Source organism: Ostrea edulis, chromosome 7 (genome assembly GCF_947568905.1).
Source record: "Ostrea edulis chromosome 7, xbOstEdul1.1, whole genome shotgun sequence".
Taxonomy (NCBI): domain Eukaryota; kingdom Metazoa; phylum Mollusca; class Bivalvia; order Ostreida; family Ostreidae; genus Ostrea; species Ostrea edulis.
The window spans coordinates 2,524,210-2,548,735 of record NC_079170.1 but is presented as its reverse complement, the minus strand read 5'-3'; the positions used below and the strand labels follow the sequence as shown (position 1 = coordinate 2,548,735).

The 24,526-nt window shown below is 34.6% G+C and overlaps 1 protein-coding gene and 3 long non-coding RNA genes across 4 annotated transcripts; 3 read left to right on the top strand and 1 right to left on the bottom strand.

Annotated features, from left to right (window-relative positions):
* Positions 1-761: 761 nt before the first annotated feature.
* Positions 762-8,461, bottom strand: LOC125673410 (uncharacterized). Its single transcript, XR_008796459.1, has 8 exons — positions 8,173-8,461; positions 5,238-5,378; positions 4,270-4,355; positions 3,916-4,019; positions 3,276-3,561; positions 2,671-2,804; positions 1,969-2,028; positions 762-1,437 (listed from the first exon to the last, which is right to left on the bottom strand). It is a non-coding gene; the product is annotated as an uncharacterized LOC125673410 (long non-coding RNA).
* Positions 8,462-9,409: 948 nt separating this feature from the next.
* On the top strand, positions 9,410-11,548 carry LOC130047648 (uncharacterized). The gene is made up of 3 exons (XR_008796472.1): positions 9,410-10,255; positions 10,535-10,658; positions 10,899-11,548. It is a non-coding gene; the product is annotated as an uncharacterized LOC130047648 (long non-coding RNA).
* A 6,790-nt stretch (positions 11,549-18,338) lies between these two features.
* LOC130047647 (uncharacterized) lies at positions 18,339-19,064 on the top strand. Its single transcript, XR_008796470.1, has 2 exons — positions 18,339-18,504; positions 18,626-19,064. It is a non-coding gene; the product is annotated as an uncharacterized LOC130047647 (long non-coding RNA).
* A 2,082-nt stretch (positions 19,065-21,146) lies between these two features.
* On the top strand, positions 21,147-23,100 carry LOC130047641 (uncharacterized). Its single transcript, XM_056143021.1, has 2 exons — positions 21,147-22,540; positions 22,662-23,100. The coding sequence occupies exon 1, from the start codon at positions 21,243-21,245 to the stop codon at positions 21,888-21,890; it is 648 nt and encodes a 215-aa protein (XP_055998996.1). The 5' UTR covers positions 21,147-21,242; the 3' UTR covers positions 21,891-22,540; positions 22,662-23,100.
* Positions 23,101-24,526: the final 1,426 nt, after the last annotated feature.

Here is a 24,526-nt window from a genome sequence, read left to right as displayed (position 1 = left end):
AGTTTGAAGTGGATCTGTTGAAACACTTTCATAAAATCGAGCGGACAAATTTCTCTGGAAAGAAGAGGAATGAAAAGAAGAAGAAGAAAATAAGAATAATAAGAAACGGAGCAAAAACAATATGTCTCCGACACTTTGTGTTCGGAGACATAATAAGAAACGGAGCAAAAACAATACGTCTCCGACACTTTGTGTTCGGAGACATAATAACAATAATAAGAAACGGAGCAAAAACAATATGTCTCCGACACTTTGTGTTCGGAGACATAATAACTAGAGCAAAGCTCGTTGCAAAGCAACGAGTGGGTCTTCCTTCATAGCTGTGTGATTGATTTTATGTTGTTTTTGTCTCCTTTGCTGTTGCCAGTTGTTTTGCCTTTTCTAGAAGCAAGTTCATTAGCTAATTGATCTAATCAATTTTTAAATATATAGATATATAGATTCACAATTTCTCCCCTTGAAAAAGAGCATATCCCTGCAGATGAAATGAAAAATAAGAATGCCCTCCTATTAAAAAACTTGTTCATGTGCTCCTGGAGAGAAAGTTGAAAATAACAACTTGTCTGTTAAATGTATTATATACATTAACTGAACAGACTTTGATCACAAACCCATTTGATCTTCAGGCTCAGATGAGCTAAAAATCACTTGATTTTTCTTATTAAAGTCACAAATTAAAATACTTTGCTTCAATACAAAACAATCACAATGTAATAATCTTTCTGTGATCTTTAAAAATTTCAGATAAATATAACAGGAAATGAAGAATTCTCTAGTATGTTTATTTTTTGATCTGTTGGAAATCAAAACTGTACATAATTAAAAAAAACAACAACAGGATTCAGCTGTAAAAGCTTTGCTGTATTTTAAATGTGATTCAACATCACATTGAAATAACACATGAAAGATGTACATTATAGTAGTACATGTTCTATACACTGAGTCAACAAACAAGCAACCATGTATACACAATTGTATACATTAAAACAGCTCTAATACTGTAAACGTATTACATTTGGTTGTGTATTCTTTTTAGCGCCTTTGGCGGAAAGCAACTTCCGCTCATTCAAATACAACGCTAAATGTCTTACACTCTACACATAAATAAAAAAACAAAAAGGAATTCGCTAAATCAAATTCACGCTAACTTGTTCAAAAATCAATTTCCGCCAAATATCGTACACGCTGAATATAATACATTTACAGTAAATATATACATACATTTAAATTTCACTTGTTACATGTTCTAGTTGTATAGGCCTAATATGTAAATTATATTAAATAGAGGGTTTTTGTCCATCTGTGTCTCTTAATTTCTGTATTCTGCTGATATTTTTAAGCATCACCAATTTTCTATTCATATGCTCTTTTGGCAAATCATCATTATGCTGGGAATCAATCTACACAATCACTTAACCTGGAGACATACTGTCGCACCTAAAACAAATATGAAAATTCTTGATTTTAATAGATAAATAAATTATAAACCATGTGTTCAGAGCCATTCACTATTTTTTTTTTATGTAAAAGTACATGTATTTCACTTAGATATTTAGTACAAGCTGTTAAAAACAGTAATGAAATTCAAGTATTGCTTTGGGGTATATGTAGAATTTTTTCATCATTTCAAAAAATGAATGCACATAACTAGCACAGTATAATATTTACTTTTAACATGTTTAAAGAACTGACTAATTATGAATCCTGACAACAATTTTGTTAAACTAATCAAAATGGATTTTGCTTTCCGACACGACTGTCAAGGGAAAGTTTGTTTAACATGTTTAAGGAAATAATTTCACTATATGTTACTATATAGCTTTAATTAAATTAATTAAGTAACTAGACTCTCAGTAGATAATTAATGAAAGAGAAAATAAAAATTAATGCTTGGGCAAAAATTTGAGATCAGAAAAAAGACGCCTTATGCGGCATTTAAGAGAGAAAATTGACAGTAAACACACCTACCTCAAAATACACGTGGGTTTCACATGTTGACAAACATCCAGGAAGTTGCATCATGTGCACCTGAAAAAAGAATTCCCTTTAATTCAGTGGGACAATTCCAATAAAGTTATAGTATTCCTAGTAAATGAGCCGAAAATTAATACTGTAGGCCTAAAATAGGATGCCGAAAAAAGAAAAAAAGAACAGAAATTCTCTCTATATATAGAACTACAATTGACGAAGTTCATTTTGATTGGCTATTTCCTTGCGTAAGACCTTTAAGATGACTAAAAGTTAATGAAATTAAATGAAATTTGCAGAAAAATGTCTATTAGTTATTTATCTCTCATATACTAGTGCATCAAAATCTATTTTTGACCCTAAGGGATGAAAAATAGGAGATAACTCTTCCAAACAGATTGCAGAATTTTAGGCTAAATTTCTGGTCAAATTGATCTCCAGTATATCATTTTCAAAACACAAAAAAATCTAATGAGTGAATTATTTAGGAAAAAATTTGGAATGATATGCAAGCTGAGATGTTGGAGTTTGTGTCCATCTGCATAAAAGTTTTTTCAACTTTAATTAACAAGCCCTAATTAACTAAGAAACAGGAAGTTTACTGATTTATAAGGAAGTAATTAGCAAAAAATTGTCAATCTTAATTCTAAACAAAGTCAGGGACTGGATAAAATGGTGCCAAGAAAGACTTCAATGACGTACCATGGAGCTTTGATAGCAATGATCACTGATAAATGGCTGGTGATTAAGATAAGTGGTTCTTTAGCAGTAGGGAGTGATGAGGCTTTTCCATCAGTCATCAAAGAATGGAGTTTCTCTTAGAAGACCAGGCAGCTCTAAAATAAATAAACAAGATAAAAATTTACAATGCATAAACATGCACACCACAACACAATAGCATATTCTTAGAAAAGGTCTGCAAGTGTACAGTTAAATAATAATAATGCCAAAGAAGGGACCAAAGTGGTTGCATCAACATCAATTCAAAAAAGGAAGTATTCCTCACAACAAGGGCCAGCATAGTACAGGGACCACCAGCCCAGTCCAATCTCTAGTACCCATAAGAAGGCTAAGTAAAGAAGAGTTTCAGGATGTTGTATGGCCACAGAAGAATGGAATGTTTGCAGTTACCGACGCTGAGAGCCGAAGCAGTGAAATGAAGATTTTGCGACCCGGACCAAGTGAAGTCCAGCCTGTAGACTCCAACATGGACGCTGTGTCAGATGACCCAAACTCAAAACCATACAAAGTACTTCACCAAGAGAAGACTGCTAAATTGTGGAATAATGCATTTAAAGAACACTCACAGAAGTTTCCAGACTGTAATGGTTCACTGGACTGGAACCAGCATGGGGAGGAAAAACGATGCCTGGCATGGATCCTTTCCATCCGATGTAAGAAGTGCCACTATACAAGTCACCGTGAAAAGCTGTATGAAGAGGTGGGGAGATCCAGAAGGGGACGCAGAGCTGCACAGCTATTTGTGGCTATGGCTGTCGGTCACATGGGTACCAGCCTTACTACAGAGGGTATGCGTGGTATGCTTCTTGGCGCAAATATTGAACCAGCATCAGCTACCAACATGCAGCAGACCTGCAACAAAGTGGGAAAAATTATCACAGATGTGAATAAAACCAGCATGAAGAAAATAAGGCAGGCAGGGTGATGACCATCCACTAGACATTTCCCATTATACCAGTGATGGGGATAGTGCCGCTGCATCCGGGGCATCTGAAAAACAAGAACATGTCATCGAAAACCTTAAAGACTTGCGTCATTTCTTTGACTCTCAAAGAAAACAGACAGCAAAGGCGCTGTTCAGCAGTCACATGTTTCCCGGAAGATCCAAAGCCATAAAAGAATACATGCAGAGATTTGCCTTAGATCTGAAGCTTCGAAGTAGGACAGAGTACGAGAATTGCTACAAACACTACTCCGGAGACTTACCTTTGATGAAGCGGGCTATGTCTACTGCTGTCCGTTCTATCATAAGCTGCTACCAAGGACAGTGCGGGAAATCCTGTCAACTTCATTCCTTTTCCTGTCGCGGACTGAAAAGCAAGAAGTGAAAATCTTCAGTGTTGCCTAGTGACTTTGAATTAAACATGACAGAAGAAGACAAATGTTTGTTAAAAGACTGTATAAATTTGACTTTAGGACCAAATAATCTTGATCAAATTAAATATCATACTTCTACACAAAAATCTGAATCTGTGATTAGGGCATATTAAAAATCAAATCCAAAATGTATTACAAGTAGTAGAAATTTTGAAAGTAGAATACATAAAGTTGTGCACTCACTGAATGGGGGTCATGGAAAATCAACATTGGAACTTTGTGAATCTGTAGGGGCACCTGTTGTAAAAGGAAGTAGAGTGGTCCATCATCTAAAACAACAACAAAATAGGCAAAATTACTTTAAAATGAAACAAAAACTTTTAAAATGTAAATATCAACGAAAATACTACAGATTTAAGAGATATCAGTTCTAAGATAAAAAGACACTTACAGTAAATCACTAACAGATCCAAAATTAAAAAGGAAGTTGTAAGTGTGAAAAAAAGGGCGGGGGCATTGATGATGTGTATCATTTGTGTATGTAATTTAAATGTATGAAATTTGTATTTAATACATATTCTGTAAATTGTGTTGCATGTAATAAATGTTGTTTTATCATGCACTGTTTCTATTCAACTGCGTCTATGAGGACATGTATAAATGCAGTCTATGCGAAAGACATCGGACCGTCGGACCTGACCGATGTGCAGTGCCTCAGGTCCGATGCATCATTTTTTACACCGGACCGGAATGTCCGATGTCTCAGTGTCTGGTTTTGAGCTTTACTATTTTGATGCGGAGTCATTTAAATGTTTGTTATAAGTAAAAAATAGCACACGAATCCAAATACGTAAATGAATGTGATTAAAACCGCATGGACTGTCTAAAGTATTATATGGGAGGGATCCCTGGGATAGTATTACTAGTATAGTAAACAAGATTCCCTTGGTTTTGCATTTTCACATGTTTCACTTTTTTACATTAGGTTTTTCGGTCTGACAAAATTTGGTTCGGTCCGGTGTGTTCAATGATTACACAGGACCGAATGTCCTGTGTGGTCCAAAAAACTTTCGCAGACTGTAAATGATGTATAATCGTATTGTAAAATGTGACATTTTCTTATACGAGGAAGTTTGTACAAGTGAATTTGTTCTATCTTTTATTATTCATTTTAATAAAGTTATTTAAAATAATTATCATGTATTTCTTACCTGTCTGATGAACACAACAAAGGTTACAGAGGTGATTGGTAGAAATACGGGTATACGGGTGTCAAAACTCTCTGTTGATGACATGACAGCATCCTGCATTGTTTATCCACCATTATTGATCTTTAACAGGGGAGGCTACTCCTGAAATCAGAGAAATTGCAGTCAAAATGAACGTTACCTGTTACTTTTTTAAAGGTCTCACACAAGGAAATAATTTCACTATATGTTACTATATAGCTTTAATTAAATTAATTAATTAAATAGACTGTCATCAGATAATTAATGAAAGAGAAAAAAAAGATCAATTCTTGGGCAAAAATTTGAGATCAGAACAAAGATGCCTTATGCGGCATTTAAGAGAGAAAATTGACAGTAAACACACCTAACTCAAAATACACGTGGGTTTCACATGTTGACAAACAGACTACACACCATCCAGGAAGTTGCATCATGCGCACCTGAAAAAAGAGTTCCCTTTAATTCAGTGGGACAATTCCAATAAAGTTATAATATTCCTAGTAAATGAGCCCAAAATTAATACTGTAGGCCTAAAATAAGATGCCAAAAAAGAAAAAAAGGAAAAGAAATTGTCTCTATATATATATGTAACAGGAAAGGAGAAAATCTATGGCTGGACCGGGAATCGAACCCGGGACCCCTGCATCACTAGTCAGGTGCTCTACCGACTGAGCTACCCAGGTCGATATCCACGGCCAGAACCATTACATTCCTCCCTCCTTAAATTGTCTTCGCCCTCGAAGACGCAACCCAAGTTCTTATTTGCCCCTGGGAGGACTTTCACCTCCAAGTCCAGGGGTGGTCAACGGCACCAAATCTGTAACAGGAAATGAGATTAGGTATGGCAGGACCGGGAATCGAACCCGGGACCCCTGCATCACTAGTCAGGTGCTCTACTGACTGAGCTACCCAGGCCGATATCCACGGCCCAAACCATTACATATAGAACTACAATTGACTAAATCATTTTGATTGGCTATTTCCTTGCGTAAGACCTTTAAGTGTATATTAATTGTAAACTTTGGCAGCATGAAGTGTGCATTTATGACTGAGAGAATAATTTAACTCTAGAGGCTAGCTTATAAATCATTAAAGATAAAATATTTCAACATTTATGACATTTGAGAAAGGTAATAATGGCTTAGAAAACTTTTTTTTTGGTAATCATGGTCACCTTTTTTTAAACATTAAACTTTATGACTCAACACTATACCAAGGTTAAAAATTTTTCTCTTGAGAAACATATTTATCCATATGATATAATTTTGTAAACAAATGTTTGCAACTCATGTATTCATTCCAGAATATGCTTGTTTAAGTTTTGGGGTGCTCTAATCCAACATACCTCTAACTCTAACCCCTGCTTTTCTATTGTGACATGTGCGGGGCTAGAGTCAGAGGTATCACAGATTTGGAGTGCTCAGTATATGTATTATGGGCACTTATGAATAAAATTGGGGGAGGGGGGGGGGCAATACTACATGAACTTGGTTGCCCCTGAAAATTTTTTTGGAAAGTTTGTGCATGGGGCATTTCCCTTTTGGGACAAAGCGACTTAGTAACCATTCAACATAAACAATATTTATAGTATTCTAGCCTGTGTATTGTTGAACTTTTGCATATTTTGTTTAAAGAATGACAGACAAAAGACTAATAAAGATTTGTAACAAATTCTTTTATCTTCATTCAAAAGTGGTAAAGTGGTTAGACAGTATCTTTCAAGAGTCATGAAATAAGGGACTCCTTACATAGTCCGAGATAACTATTCTCTTTAGAGAAGTCGAGAGGCAGAGCCTTCATCGACTTCTCTTCGCAAGCATTCATATTTTGATTCTGGAAAACGTGTAAATGCCGGAGTCGGTGACGGTTTATGCTTCGACCCACGTTTCGACTCAGATGTGCCTGGATTTACGCAATAGACAACTTGTTTTCAAACATTTAGCAGTAATGCACAAAAATGTCACAAGGAAATCAACACTTGCTTGCTTTTAATCCATTTTCAACATGTCCCCTGTCCCGGGTTTACGTTAACTGGTCTTGGGAGCTGTCACAATAGGGGACCAGTTAAGAGAAAGCAGGCTGACGTAAACAGAGTTGTGATTTAAACCCGGGACAGGGGCATGTTGAAAATGGATTTAAAGCAAGTAAGTTTTGATTTCCTTGTGATGGTTTTGTGTATTGCTATTAAATGTTTGAAAACAAGTTGTCTATTGCGTAAATCCAGGCACATCTGAGTCGAAACGTCGGTGGAAGCTTAAACCGTCACCGACTCCGGCATTTACACGCTTTCCAGAATCAAAACATGAATGCTTGCGAAGAGAAGTCGATGAAGGCTATGCCTTTCGACTTCTCTAAAGAGAATACGAGATAACATACATACATACATGATGTTTAACATTTCATCGTGTAAAAACATTGCATTTTGTTAATTATTTAAATAAATTGCACATTAAATATCAAAATCGGGAAAAAGCCTGGAAAACGTCAGATATTTCGGACTACTCCTTATAATGCGAATGAATTTTGTCATTGAGTGAATGAAGACCGAGCATATAAACAAGGTCTCATGTCACGCAAAAAAGATCTCCCCTTTCAGTGAACCTAGGAAAACAGAGAATAAATCTAAATTTGCACTCTCCTAATAGCATTGGTGGAGTCCATGAATGAAAATTTCACGAGGGAATTTTAACAAACAAATACACCTCTCCCACTAAAAACAAACTTTTAAACAAATAGTAAAATTACAAGTATTTATAATGTAAAAGCTAAATCATGGGGAGTTTGAGAATGTCATTAGAAAGCTTATGAACACAGTATCGACATTAAATAAAAATCAGTGTGCGTGTACGCAAAATACTGACATTTTAATACCACCCTATCTGTCTGTGTGGATTTTAGATAAGTAAAACGTTCTAACCTTTTTAGCAACGTCCAATTCCATCACACATTAAAGTGTCACCATTAACTTTTCCTTACTAGTTACAATATCACTGGGGACAGTTTATAAATATATCTGCACTGTATCTTTATGTGTTTATCAATCCATTGCAAATATGACCGTCAGAATTCTCTCGTAGTCGAAACATGGTAAACGATTCAGACAACAATATATCCTTCGTTAGTATTGACTAATGCTCCAAGTGCATAATCGAGGGCAGTTCATGTGCTCGTAGCTGTACAATGAATATACATGTAGACCTACATACGGTGATAAAATGTACACATCACAATTTGATTTCGCAATTCTCTGGCTTTCCCACAATGCCTCTCGTGAATGTTTACATCCAGGAGGCCCCGTAAAGACTTGCTTAGCCTGGTTCCCGAGGCCTTCCGATGTGCAAGCACGAAGGCCAGGCACTCACTGTCGAATGGATTCTTCCACTGATCAAAATCCAATATGGCGGACTCAATGGTAAGTAATAGGAATGTACGTAAATGAGCGTATCATGGCTTAATTAGCTGTGTCACTTTCGATTTTATGTCATTAATTGCCAGAGACAGACCTTAGGAAATATATAATACTTGGTTTTCCATGTGACACGCTTGTTTGATATAGTCTTATCCCTTTGTTTTCAAGCAAGTAGGTGATTCGTCAACTCGCATATTTTTCACGTGTGTTAAATTAAATCTAACCGTGTCACTTCGTTTTTTCTACTATTGTTGGGTTGCATAGGGTTGCTGGTGAAGATATAGACTGAGTTTTATAGATGACACGCACCAGTTTTCCTATTTCGAACCGGCAATTTCAGATCGAATTTCCTCCACTCATTTTTGGACATTTTTTTATTACATATAGATCTCATGATGTGCTTTACTTTGATAAGACTATATAGGCTATAGCTGAAGTTTAAACGATTACTTTTGTGTGTGATGATGGAGGTGTTTTAAGCTTTTATTGGACTTAAAGTGTACAATTTTACAGATTCTCGAAATTATATACATGTGTATCACTATGTATATTAATTGTTTTAATTTCAGATAATTTTCCATACATATGGAAAGAAGAAACATATGATAGTGGGTGAAAAAACACCCTCATATATAATGCTTCATGAATATGAAAAACCATGTCAACAGGTATAATAAGATGTATATATTGCTTGTGTAGGAGATAAGGCTATTTATGCATTTTATAAATCAGTATCATGGTCTCTGACAGTGTCAATTATTTAATTCTTATGTTGACCTGCCAACTTTATGCTTGATCCAATAGGCATGATTTAAAGTTTCTGTTGTTACTTTGGTTTACTGTGAATATTCTGCAGATTTCAGAGGGGATCACTAACAATTTCATTGTCAACAGTTACTATTCCTCTCTGACTCACAGTCCCGCTTGTCCAAAATTATATTTGTAGGTCGGCCCACAGTTTTTATATATTGCCAAATGTTATACATTGAGGTATTCTATATTTGTGTTAGCATTATATTTTGCATTTGTTTGTAACTCAAATTCTTTGTCTTCTTTATGAGAGAACTGAGTTCATACACTTCAATTTAAAAATCTTATGTAGTAGCCAGGAATTCTGTATCTAACAACAAAAACAAATTTTACATAATTTGAAGTACATGATATGGCGCTATAGTAACATTCATTGTTATGCTTTTGCACAAACTCGTTGGTACTGCTTGGATTTGATACTAAATTCACACCTGCTAAAGCTTCAAAGAAAAAAATGTAGAAGATCACCATCTGGAGAAACCCTCATTCATTCCCCAAAACAAAGTTTTGCATTTATGTTCCTCTCACTGTATTGAAAATTTTGTCTAGTGGTACTTGTGTACCAAATTAATGATTCTTAATATAGTTTTGTGGAAAAAAGAAAAGAAAGATAACCAGATTGATCTCTTTATTTTAGCATGTAGTCTACAGACTCCAGATGGAAAGAGATGGAGAAAGAATTGCTAAAGGGGTATTCAAGGACCCATCCTCCTCCACACTAATTCATATTGGAAGGAATTGACATCCAACTTGAATAAAGAATTACAGACTTCCAGAACAGGTTAACAACTAAATCAATTTGTTACAGTCTGTTATTTCAAGTTTCCCACCTCTTATAGCAATAATAAAAACAATTATTTCTGGCATCTAAAGGTGAGTTAAGAAGTTTATCATATTCTAAAATATGTTCCCTTTGTTAGTGGAAGAAATTCAATCCCAAATTGATTAAATTCAATACTGACATTTTCTGGATTGATAAAACACAATAGTGACAAATGCATGATTTTTTTTGTATATAATGAACTGACCTACCTTGTTTTATTTCGGGTGCATCATGCAGATCCTTTTAAAAAGGAGAGGCCAGATCTTCAGATGACTTTATTGAAAATGAGAAATTTCTGAGTGGAAGTGACAAATGTGGCATGCATACAAGCAGACATCAGCATTCCCCCCCTCTTGTTTGTGTCAGTAAAACCTGCATGAATATAAAACTTTAGAAGAAAAGGGAAATATATTGACATTCAAAATTCACAGTTGGTTGTTCATCTTCTACAAAAATTACAGACTTGTTTCATTATTTATCTATGATAAAATTATGACATAATTAATATTTATGATGTATGTGCATTGTGTATTTACTACTATTCCTGATACAAATCTTTACTGATTATACTGATGTTTGTGACATTGTTTATAATTTTTAGATCAGAGGTGAGCTTTTTGAGAAAGACTCATGGAGGAAGTTTGAGAGTGTCAGTTCTCATATCAAAAAGTTAGCTAGCAGTAGGAGGAGTAACAATTCATTCCACATTATGACATGAGAAATACGTGACTAGAAAGACCTTAAAAAGGAGATTTGGCATTGTTTCATGTGGAGATTAAAGAACCTTCAAAATATATAACACAGACATGTTTCAGTTACTTGGGGATAACACTTATGAGGAATTTTGCTAACTTTCAGATTGGAATGTGTTGCACAAGAAATGCTTGATCACAACCCTCTTCTGTTAAAAACCTTTTCTATGCAAATAATTAGTGTAAATGAAATTTAGCTATTTCATTAGTAAACATGTTTTCTGCGCAAGTGTGTGCCTTTGACATTAAATGCTATGATATTGTCGTATTCTTAAACAATGGAAGATCTCTACTAGTTCTTTCAAAGGAAAGCCAACAACAGGAATCGAACCTGTTCCTCCATCGTACAGATACGAAAGTGTGCACCATTACACCATGTTGGCATACATTAAGAACTGGTAGCCTTGGAGAGTAAATATTTCATTATTCTGTACAGTTGATACTGGTTTGTGTGATATATGTATATATATATATATATATATATATATATATATATATATATACAAGTATATATAATGTATGCCTCATGTTTGGTAGTCATCAATAAAGCATTTGAATTGAATATATTCCTTGTTCAAGAAGAAAGTCTAATTTTCTGAAATTTAAATAAATCTAGCATTTCTGTATGTGAAATACCTTTAAAACTAGTTCAAAGAAATGTCTTTGTAACCCAGTGATTATCTGGGTCAGAATAGGTCCTCTGTACCTGATTGCATATTGTGAGAAAAGAGTGATCATTGAATAAGATTATAAACTGAAATCTTGTTTCACAAGTGTGACACAATTAATTAAGAACGATCTGACCCTTACTGCTGAAAAGACCAAAGTATCAAGTATAGGTCTAAATACAAGCAATTGATGGTGACCCTTGAATATGAATGAATTTTAAGAAATAGAGAAACAAATAATGACTAACTTACATATTAAAAACTGAACTAGCATAATATTGCAACATAATAGGTCCTGAAAATCATTGGATGGAAGTTCTTGGGTCCATATGAGTGAAATATTCTCGAGAGGGACGTTAAACAATATACAGTCAATCAATCATAAGGCCAAATTAAAACTTTATTGTCCATTTTCACATTGTATGTGTTTACACAATTAGTGCATGTAGGTGTAACTTCTATCTTTCTAGGATAAAATGTTATGCCTTGCTTAATATCAATTATTTACAACATGCAAGGGAGACTCATAAACAGCTAGCAGTTGCAATAATATTTATACTGCTTTACAAGGATAACCAGTCAAAATGAGTGGAGGAAATTCGATCTGAAATTGCCGGTTCGAAATAGGAAAACTGGTGCGTGTCATCTATAAAACTCAGTCTATATCTTCACCAGCAACTCTATGCAACCCAACAATAGTAGAAAAAACGAAGTGACACGGTTAGATTTAATTTAACACACGTGAAAAATATGCGAGTTGACGAATCACCTATACTTGCTTGAAAACAAAGGGATAAGACTATATCAAACAAGCGTGTCACATGGAAAACCAAGTATTATATATTTCCTAAGGTCTGTCTCTGGCAATTAATGACATAAAATCGAAAGTGACACAGCTAATTAAGCCATGATACGCTCATTTACGTACATTCCCATTACTTACCATTGAGTCCGCCATATTGGATTTTGATCAGTGGAAGAATCCATTCGACAGTGAGTGCCTGGCCTTCGTGCTTGCACATCGGAAGGCCTCGGGAACCAGGCTAAGACTTGCTCTGCACTGATAACATACATACATACATGATGTTTAACAGTTCATCGTGTAAAAACATTGCATTTTGTTAATTATTTAAATAAATTAAAAAAGAGAAGTCGAATCAAAACAATGTATCTAAATCAACTATCTAAGCACTACACAAGCATGAGGCCCCGAAACAGCTTGGCGGGTTTGTACAGACAACTTGTTCCTGTACGATTCTCACACATTTCTTTTATGAAATAGAAATAAATATATCACAAAGCTTGTTTCTTATCATACCAAATGACAAGATTTGATATCCTAAAGATTATTTCATTCAAACTTTTTCGATATATGTCAACATTTTTAAGTATTAAAAAAACACGTTTTATGAGCTGCTGACCCCTAAATATAGGGGCCAGCCCCTTTTTCTTGATTTCATTCGAAAGCTCTTGTAATTACACACAACTTTTGTTCTATATGTCTTACCAAATTAATACCATCTTAAAAGATATTACAATTCAATTCAATTCAATTCTTTATTGGCACTAAAGCACATTATATAGGAATGTGTTGTTAGCCATACATAGATACACATATATATTGATACATTACAAAATATCAAACTGTTGAAAACTTATTTCTAACATTAAAACAGTCTCTGATGTATAGACAGGTTTGTTTTGTAGATACAAGGTTATGTGGATTTAGTAAACAAAATAAGGTATTAATATCTAGTAGTTTTGAATGCATTTTTCTAATATGTTCATACACAGGACAATCAAGTAAAAAATGTTTTTCATCTTCAACAATAGTTTGACAATGAAAACAAAATCTATTTTCTCTAGGAATGACAGGATTACAATATCGACCTGTTTCTACATACAACTTATGTGCACTTATTCTTAATTTGGTAAGATAAGAAACTAAATTCTTAGGAAGTGGAAGACATAAATATGGTTGGATTTCTAGTTTCATAACATCATGGTTGAATAATGTACTATAAAATGAGAGCTTACCACTTTGAGTGTTGTTAATATGTTGAAGTTCAGAAAAGAATTTATTTTCAAAGATTTTTTTAAGTTTAGGAATAAACATTTTACATGCAGTGTCAACGTTAACATTTAACATCTTTTGTATTGATTTTATACAAGTTTGCCAGCATTTTTTATTTTCACTAGCCAAGTGTACATCTTCCAAGTAAGCATTCCTTAGTAAAACATTGTGATTATCATTAGATTTTGCTAAATTTTCCAATCTAGAATAGTATTTAATAGCAAGCTGGTATATTTTGGCATGAATAGGGAGAACACCTAATTCCATTTTTGTTGCCAAGTTTGATGCTTTATTATGTACACCTAAGATGTTTTTCAAGATAAAATTCTGAATTTTTTCAAAAGGAGTTTTATCAAAATTATTGGGGTTTGCATTAAAGTCAGAGATCCAAATTTCTGAGGAGTATGTTAAAATTGGGACAATAATTGATTCATATAGTTTTAACCACAAGTTTGGTGAGAGATCAGAGCCAAAAGGTAGTTTACGCTTCAAGGCAAAGTAAGCTTTTCTGGCTCTAGCAGCTCTATTACACAAAAAGCAACAAAATTCTATGGGGAAAAAATTCTCAAAATTTGCCATCACATAGCTTCTGAAGTTAAAAAGTTTAGCCAATAATTTTAACTTCCTGCACAACTACAATACCTTATCTACATTTTCTCCAATTTTCTTGCTGATATCATTTGTAGTTCCTGAGATTTCTGCTGGACAAAAGACCCCCCCCCCGAAATTCAATTAAAGGGCAATAACTCGTAAACGGAGGTACATATCAAAAATTTGAAAACACCGTTTTTAGGTCTTAATGCAATGTATCTACACTGAAAGTTTCATAATAATCAGATAAAAGGTTTCCGAGAAATCGCCTGTACAAAAAAAAGCGGGGAAAAAAATAAAATAATAATAAGAAACAGTAGAATAACAGAAGGGTCTTCCGAAGGAAGCTCGGAAGACCCTAATAATAAGAAACAGAGTAAAAACAATATGTTCCCAAACTTCGTTTGGGGAACATAATAACGCTTTACTAATCAAGTATCTCATTTTATGTATTCACGTAAGAAAACACAACAATGTTACGTCATACACTCACGAAATCGAGTTAACATACCGTTATTCCAACGCCGCACACTTAAGTTTAATCTTATTATTTACGTTAACTAACACAACATGGACGCACTAGCTCATACACATGCGCAGAAAATTATAATCACAATTAATAATTGCGTTATTCTACGGCATAACACCCCACAATTCAAGGGGGTCTTCAGATTTACGCGAGAGAACACAACAAAGTTACATTACTAGCTCATACACTCGCGTAGCAAAATATCACACATTCAGTCAAGTAAGCATCGCGTTATTCATGACATAACAACACCCCACACTTCGTTTCTTATTACTAACGTTAGGGAACACAACATGGGTGCATCGCTATCAGAGAAAACATTGCGTTATTCTATGACATAACAACCCCTCACACTTTTTAAAAGTTTATATTTACATTTGCAACTGTTTTCTCCTACATAACACTAATACGAACAATACGTATTTATTTCTGGATAAATCTACTACGGGGTCAACAGAGGTCACGGCTGTGCGTATGAACATTTGTTAAAAGTAGGTAACAGGTACTACTTTTACTAAGGCAATACACATCTAGCAATCGCTCTCACTTACTACAGAAATCTTTCAATAGATGAAATCAACACCACAAAATGTATTTACGGTTTTATTTGTATTCCAAGCAGTGGACTTTCATCAATAATTGATAAAAGCATAACTGTAAACAATGTCTTTAGTTACTAGCCTACTAGGCCTAATGTATGTCTAAAATTTCGTCTGCTACAACTTCACCCTGGTCATCGGTGATGCGGAATTGTACCTACTGCTAGACGATGACATTAGGCTTTAGCAAAAAGGTCATTCACAGGATGTATGGCCGATAAGTCGTCAAAGTGCATTAAGACCTACACACCACACTGCTTCCGTGCCACAGCAGCAAGTTTATGTCCGGACATCGAAGCGAGGCGTCGTTAAAAACCTATTACAAAAAAGTATCGAGTCAAAAGAAGCGTTCAGTGAGCTCATGTTTATCAACAATTACATATCCAAATCCAAACCGTCCCTTACCTTCGTGCAGTTCCACATTCTCTGCGATGTTCAGTTCTTTCCGGAGATTCATCTGAGCTGCGTCCTCTGTCCTGTCTATAAATGATTTGCCTACACCTGACGACTGCCGCCCTGTTCTTCATGTTCCTCCATCTCAGTCTTCTGTTAACTCCGTAATATCCACAGAATATCTTTCAAAGTCGGTCTTCAACGTCTTCACTTTTCAAAAGTCAAAGCGCATCACAACTCTAAGTGTAACACAGCGCATCCCCGTTTAAATCATAATTCCCCCACCCCCTAAAATTAGACATATGGAAGAGTTTTCCATTATATACTCCCGAGTTAATGTATAAGTATATGTTGATATACTTGCTTTCTAGCGTCTTAATAATATTAATAATAAATAATACTTAATAATAAAATAGTTCTTCATTTTATAGAACTTTGTTTTGTGTTGTCGTCATTTTGAACATCTATGACGCTTTGTTGTGGACGTCAACAATTTGAAATGTATGGAAACGTGTTGTTAACACAATTCAGCAATGTTACCGACCAAAAATGTAAATATAAGTAATAAGGTATCATTTTAAAATATTTATCAGGATATAAATACGGGTTGGTACATGATCAAATTTTCCATAAAGCCCTTCGGGCTTTATGGAATTTGATCACGTGACCAACCCGTATTTATATCCCGATAAATATTTTTAAATGATACCTTATTTCTTAATTAAACATAACACGGTTGGATCACTCATTCAAGTAAACATTGCGTTATTATGTGACAAAACAACGCCTCATATTTCATGTTTCTTATTATTTGCGTTAGACAACACAACACGACATAACAACGCCCCACGCTTCAAGTTTCTCATTATCTAGGCCTATGCGAGAAAACACAACATTATTATGTCCCATATTCGCGCATTTTAAATTAACGTAGTGTTATCATATGCCATATTTTCTCATTATTTACGTTAGGAAACACAAATGATAAACAAACGAACCCAATCTAATAACATGTCGTTGGTCTAATAATAACATTACATTCTAACCAACACACAGTCAGATCTACGCAACAAATTACACCCAACACGTCCTCGTACTAGCAATAACGCACTTTAATAACCATCTTTAAGTCACGCAGACGCAATAACACATCGTTGGTCTTAGTATAAGATAAAATCAATTAAGCAACTACGTACACACAAAATGTCGTCGACCGTACAATAACATGAAATGATATCCAACACGAATTTGTGCAAACGCAGCTACAAATAACACGTCGCTGGTTTAACAAAGATTGAATTATAACAAACACAAACTTACGCTGACGCACCTATACTCAAGTCACCGTTGGTCTAACAAGAACATGAAGTCAAGCTCAAACGATTGAACTCAACAATGTTTTCCCGTAACTGTAAACTTTACGCTAACGGTGCTACACACAACACTCAATGGTTTAATGTAATATTGTACACAGCACGTTATCGGTACTACACAAAATGCCCCATGGTTTAACGCTGCTCAGTAAACAACACGCTAACGGTACTACACACAACACTCCACGGTTTATCGTAACTGTAAAAACATGCTAACGGTACTACACACAGAACTCAATTAAAGGACACATCGCATGTTTTTAAACTTTTTAATTTTTTCAGCAAAATTAATTCATTTCATGCCTAAAACTACTTTACATGTGTTTTAAATGAAACACTTTGCGTAGTTTTCGAGTTTGAAAGCGATGAAATTCAAATCTTGCGATATGCATATTTTCTTCGATATTTTACGCGCCATTATCTGTGACGTCATATGCGACCTCGAGCGAGAAGATTTGAAAACAGTTGATAGTCATTTCATAAACAGATTAGATTTAATTGACAAACAAACAATTATCACATTAACAGTTTGTAAATAACACTGCATTGGGGTGTTTTGTGCCGTTTAAGGGTGTACTTGCTGTCAGTAGAGAAGATTTGGACTGTGTTTTTTTTTCAATTTTCGAAGGAAGGTTTGAGGGACAAGACGTGAATATTTTTTGTCGGCACAACGACTTTGCCATAAAAAAAAACCCAGTAGAATTTGTCCCTGTACTTTTTCAAACAAGCGCTTGGACAAATACGTAGATAAACTGCGAGAAAATGGTTCTATCGAAGCTACGCACTGTTACATATAGGCCTACGGCATATGCTTTCTGTTCTGCTCTCGAATTCAATACACACTCGCACCATCTGACCTTCACCTTGTAACAATGTAGTAGGGTGAATTAATATCAATAATTTATTTTATTTTTAGTGTAAATAAAATATGTAAGTTGCAAAACATAAACTTTTATTGGATTCTATAATGGTCTTCCATATTTCTCTATTTAGATATGTAGTAATGTAATTATGTCCTTAATGGCTTTCCTTATGATTAAACCATACATGCAGTTGTTGTTCATGGTCTATTTAATTCATTTTGGTTGGCTAGGCTTAGTGTCAAAGGTTATATGTCATGGGTTTGGTGAGTTCTGTTGGATTTTTAGATAGTCAGTTGTATTCACTAGCAGAGTGTTGAAGGGTGGTTTTCTTTGCATATCTTTTGACATCTTTTTTCTGACTTGAGGTAAGAAAATGAATTTTAACATATTTATTGGTGTGAATGTGTTAATGAATGAAAGAAATGAAATTATGTACTTTATTTTATATTTAACAAAGGAGTAAAATAGAATTAATATTTTATACAGGTTCCTTGAAAATCAGTTATCTTCCTATTTTTGATATTTTGGCTCTGGTACCATATATCTGGTAAGATCATTGTTTTGTATGTATTTCTGTGATGTCTAACTTGTATTTGTCATATAATTTCTTTTGTGTGTGTTCGATGTGTACTTTACCATTTAGTTTGCATAAATGTCATAAATGATAAGATTTATTATATTTAAATGCATTATGGGTAAAGAGCCTCATTTTGAGATTTAAATGTTATTTTATAATTTTTCTTAAACTTTACACAAAATAATGGACGAATAATTTTGTGTTCATTGTATTGAAATTATTTCCCTAGTATTTGTATATTTTATGTGGTGTGTGATTGTGTATGCTTATAATTGTTTATTATGTTTCAGAGCTGCTATTTACATGTCAGAAATAGATTTATTTCTTCAATAAACTCATAACCTGTCACGGATGGTCTGTGTGGTCATTAGAACCGGTTTGCAACCCCGTAACAGAAATGGCACCCAACGTTTTAGGAGACTTACATTTGAAAATTTGTTGCATTTTCATTGATGATGTGATCATCTTTTCTTCATCATTTCAAGAGCATTTAGAGAGACTGCAGTTCGTCTTTGATCGTATTAAAGAGGCAAATTTGAAACTTTCTCCGAAAAAGTGTATTTTCTTCAAGAAAAAAGTTAAATATGTAGGACATGTCGTTTCAGCATCAGGTGTAGAAACAGACCCAGAAAAGATTTCAAAAGTTGTAAGCTGGCCAATACCAACCAATGCAGAAGAGGTAAGGAAATTTATTGGATTTGCGGGATACTTCAGACGATTCATTCAGAACTTCAGTCAGTTGTCCAAACCTCTCACAGAATTATTTCCAAGTACATCAAAGAAAAAGAAAAAGAAACATGCTAAAGATTGGGAATGGGGTGAAAGACAACAAACAGCATTTGATATATTGAAAACAAAACTTTCATCAACTCCAGTTTTAAGTTATCCAGACTTTGCAAAACCTTTTGAATTACATACAGATGCAAGTGGACAAGGTTTAGGAGCAGTGCTTTACCAGGATCATGACGGTTTAAAAAAAGTTATTGCATTTGCAAGCAGAGGATTGTCGAAATCAGAACAGAATTACCCAGCCCATAAACTTGAGTTTTTGGCGTTGAAGTGGGCTGTAGTGGACAAATTTCATGATTATGTATATGGGAATTCTTTTACAGTTTTAACAGACAACAATCCACTAACCTATGTGTTGACATCTGCCACTCTGGACGCAACAGGACATAGATGGCTTGCAGCATTAGGGACTTACAATTTTGACATCAGGTACAGGCCTGGAGCAAACAATCAGGATGCCGATTCCTTGTCTCGGATTCCATTATCTAAAGAATCTGTTAAGTCGATATGCAAGAAACTGGACATTGCTAGCATCGAAAGTTTTGGCAGTCGAAATACAACTGACATAGTGCAGATAGATCTAAACATGGATGTGTGCATGGATGTTGACTGGAAAACACTTCAGTTCCAAGATAGTAATATTAGACCCTGGATGGAAAGAGTCCTCACGGGAGATAAACCAAAGAAAGGTCAGATGCCACGCAGTCCTTTATTTAAAATGTTCGATCGTCTGAGTATAGAAGATGGAATATTGTACAGAGAAGTTACTCTTCAAGATCAGATCAAGAAACAACTTATTTTGCCGTCAGTGAAAATACCAACGGTATTACAACTATTACATGATGAAATGGGTCATCCTGGCAGGGAACGAACATCATCACTGATAAAGGAAAGATTTTATTGGCCTGGTATGTCTAGGGACATTGAGCAATGGATAACAACTTGCGACAGATGTATAAAGAGGAAGGCACAACCTGACCGAGCACCATTGGTAAGTATTACTTCTACCCAGCCATTAGAATTAATCTGCATTGATTTTCTATCTCTGGAACAATCAAAGGGAGGACAACAAAATATATTGGTAGTTACATACCACTTCACTCGTTATGCACAGGCTTATCCTACTAGGAACCAAACAGCAAAAACCACTGCAGATGTTTTATTTAACCAATTCATTGTTCACTATGGAATTCCAAAACGCATACATTCGGACCAGGGAGCAAATTTCGAAAGCAACTTAATTAAAGAACTCTGTAAATTAATTGGATCCCAAAAATCGAGAACAACACCTTATCATCCAATGGGAAATGGTATGGCTGAGAGATTTAATAGGACTTACTCAACATGTTAGGCACTTTAGATCCAAATCAAAAACTAAACTGGAAGTCTCATGTAGCAACATTAGTTCATTCATACAACTGCATCAAACATGAATCAACTGGTCAATCACCATACTTTTTGATGTTTGGAAGGGAACCAAATTTGCCAATAGATATAGCTTTTGGACTAGTTAAGGAAAAAAGTAGGAAACCTCAGACCAAGTATGTCAAAGAACTCAGGGAGAGATTATTGCAAGCCTATGACTTAGCATTTCGAGAAGCCGAGAAGATGAGAAATAAACAGAAAGACAAATATGATCAGAAATCTCGAGGAGCGGTATTAGAAGTGGGAGACAGAGTCTTAGTACGGACAGTGCATTTTGAGGGCAAACACAAACTAGCCAATAATTGGGAAGACATGCCATATATTATCTTGTCTCAGCCTAATCGAGAGGTTCCAGTGTATGTTGTGCAGAAACAAAATGGAGAGGGTAAGAAGCGTACATTACATCGAAATTTAATGTATCCTATTGGATTTATTTCAGAACGCCCAATACCTGTTCCAAGACCTAGAGCGAGACATTCCATATCAACACCAGTGACTCCACGTCTTAAACCTCAAGGTGACAGAGATGAGGACAATATCAGTACAATTTCTGATGACAGCAGGATTTTGGTTATGGAATCTGAGAGCAATATTTCAACCAATATTGAAAACAATGATATCCAGGAACCAATCCATGAAGAAGGAAGCGCTTCCGAACAGCTGGATGAGTCCGAAGAGAGGGATTCAGAAGCAAATGAGGTGATGGAGGATTTTGGTGATGATGCTGATGCTACAGATGAGGATGAAACAGTACCTATTCTCCCTAGAAGATCATCTAGAGTTAGGCAAGCACCAAATTGGATGTCTTCAGGTGATTTCATTACCAAGTCAAACATATCTGATAAAATGAAGTGGCAAGAAAAATCAGACTTTATATTGAATTTCTTGAAAACAACTTCAAACGCATCAATTTCCCCAGAAACTACAGAATTTGTTGTGAAACATGTTTTAAATTTCTGAAGTGACTTTATTTCTGATTGAACTGTATATATTGCAGATATTTGAGTTTTGATTTCAGTGCACCAATTTTAATCAAATTTGAATTTGCATGCATTTATGCTTGCAGCGTGGTCTTGATTGTATCATGACTTCTACTTTATAAAGATATTCTTTATTTCAGCAAAGATGAAGATCACTTAATTCAATATATATGCTGAATAAAATGTGTTGGTATATCAGCAACATTGAATTTGTTTATTTTCTTGCAACGGACTCCTTGAATGACATGGAAGTCATTTTCGTACAAGGGGGAGTTTGTAGTAGGGTGAATTAATATCAATAATTTATTTTATTTTTAGTGTAAATAAAATATGTAAGTTGCAAAACATAAACTTTTATTGGATTCTATAATGGTCTTCCATATTTCTCTATTTAGATATGTAGTAATGTAATTATGACCCTAATGGCTTTCCTTATGATTAAACCATGCATGCAGTTGTTGTTCATGGTCTATTTAATTCATTTTGGTTGGCTAGGCTTAGTGTCAAAGGTTATATGTCATGGGTTTGGTGAGTTCTGTTGGATTTTTAGATAGTCAGTTGTATTCACTAGCAGAGTGTTGAAGGGTGGTTTTCTTTGCATATCTTTTGACATCTTTTTTCTGACTTGAGGTAAGAAAATGAATTTTAACATATTTATTGGTGTGAATGTGTTAATGAATGAAAGAAATGAAATTATGTACTTTATTTTATATTTAACAAAGGAGTAAAATAGAATTAATATTTTATACAGGTTCCTTGAAAATCAGTTATCTTCCTATTTTTGATATTTTGGCTCTGGTACCATATATCTGGTAAGATCATTGTTTTGTATGTATTTCTGTGATGTCTAACTTGTATTTGTCATATAATTTCTTTTGTGTGTGTTCGATGTGTACTTTACCATTTAGTTTGCATAAATGTCATAAATGATAAGATTTATTATATTTAAATGCATTATGGGTAAAGAGCCTCATTTTGAGATTTAAATGTTATTTTATAATTTTTCTTAAACTTTACACAAAATAATGGACGAATAATTTTGTGTTCATTGTATTGAAATTATTTCCCTAGTATTTGTATATTTTATGTGGTGTGTGATTGTGTATGCTTATAATTGTTTATTATGTTTCAGAGCTGCTATTTACATGTCAGAAATAGATTTATTTCTTCAATAAACTCATAACCTGTCACGGATGGTCTGTATGGTCATTAGAACCGGTTTGCAACCCCGTAACAACAACATAAAGGCAGAACTTTGCTAGCAGTGTCTACCAACTGGTAGTTTTAAAAAAGAAATTTAAAGATAAAAGATAATTGAACTTTCAGTTATAAATAATAAAATATAATATTTCCCGACTTTGAATTGAATTATAATGCTTACATTTTTTTAAGGAACGCGTATGTGTTTACAACAACAGCACGCCGCGCTCCCACTTCCAAAGTAACAACGTGTTGATAACCAAAAATAATGATTAGGCCTAATAAAATTGCTTTAATAAAATAATTTAAAAGTATTGTGATTTTCACAATAAGTTTGATTATCATTATTATTTTTTCTTTTTCGAAATGCACCCGTGACAGTAGGCCTAGTTGTCAATGATACATAATCGTATCATAATTTAGGCTTATCTAACTTCTCCAAAAATAAATTTAATAATAGTTGCACTGTTTATTTTAGAAAAGCAACACCGCTAATTACAGTTGTTTACAGAAATGGCATTACCAAATTGTGTTTAGACAGTGATCCGATGTAAACATTATTTACTCGCAAATTGATGCAGATTTCATACTCGCTTTTCTCGCTACTTTTGGGTCGCTATTTGTATGCACTGGTGGCTAAAAGATATAAGACTCGGGAAATTTGTCAACATCGAAATAAATGTTATCCATGGTAAATAAATTAGGCCCCTAAAACCCGAGTTTTTAAAAATATCTAACACTACTTTTACAACAAGTTGATGGACGAAGGTCGCATATGACGTCACTGTACCACGTGACTACCTATCTAATTAACTAGGCTTTTTGAAATCGGGGCTTATATTTAAGTCCGTATTGTGGCTAATTATCGCAATACTTCAGCAAACGAACTATTGCAATTAATTTCTATAAGCATAAGGAAGACAAAATGCATATAATTCTGTATACTTTGAAAACACGAGATGTGTCCTTTAAACAAGACGCTAACGGTACTACACACAACACTCTATGGTTTAATGTAACTGTAAACACCACGTTATCGGTACTACACACAACAGTCTATGGTTTAATGTAACTGTAAACAACACGTTATCGGTACTACACTCAACACGCAATGGTTCAATGTCACTGTAAAGAACACACCGACGGTACTACACACACCACTCTATAGTTAAATGTAATTGTAAACAGCACGCTATCGGTACTACACAAAATGCCCCATCGATTAACGCTAATTAGTAAACAACAGGCTAACGGAACTACACACAACACTCCATGGTTTAACATAACGGTAAACAACACGCCATCGGTACTACACACAACATTCAAAGCTTTAACGTAATTGTAAAAAATAAACCACTCAAGTAAACACGACGCTAACGGTACTGCACACAACACTTCATGGTTTTTCTCAACTAT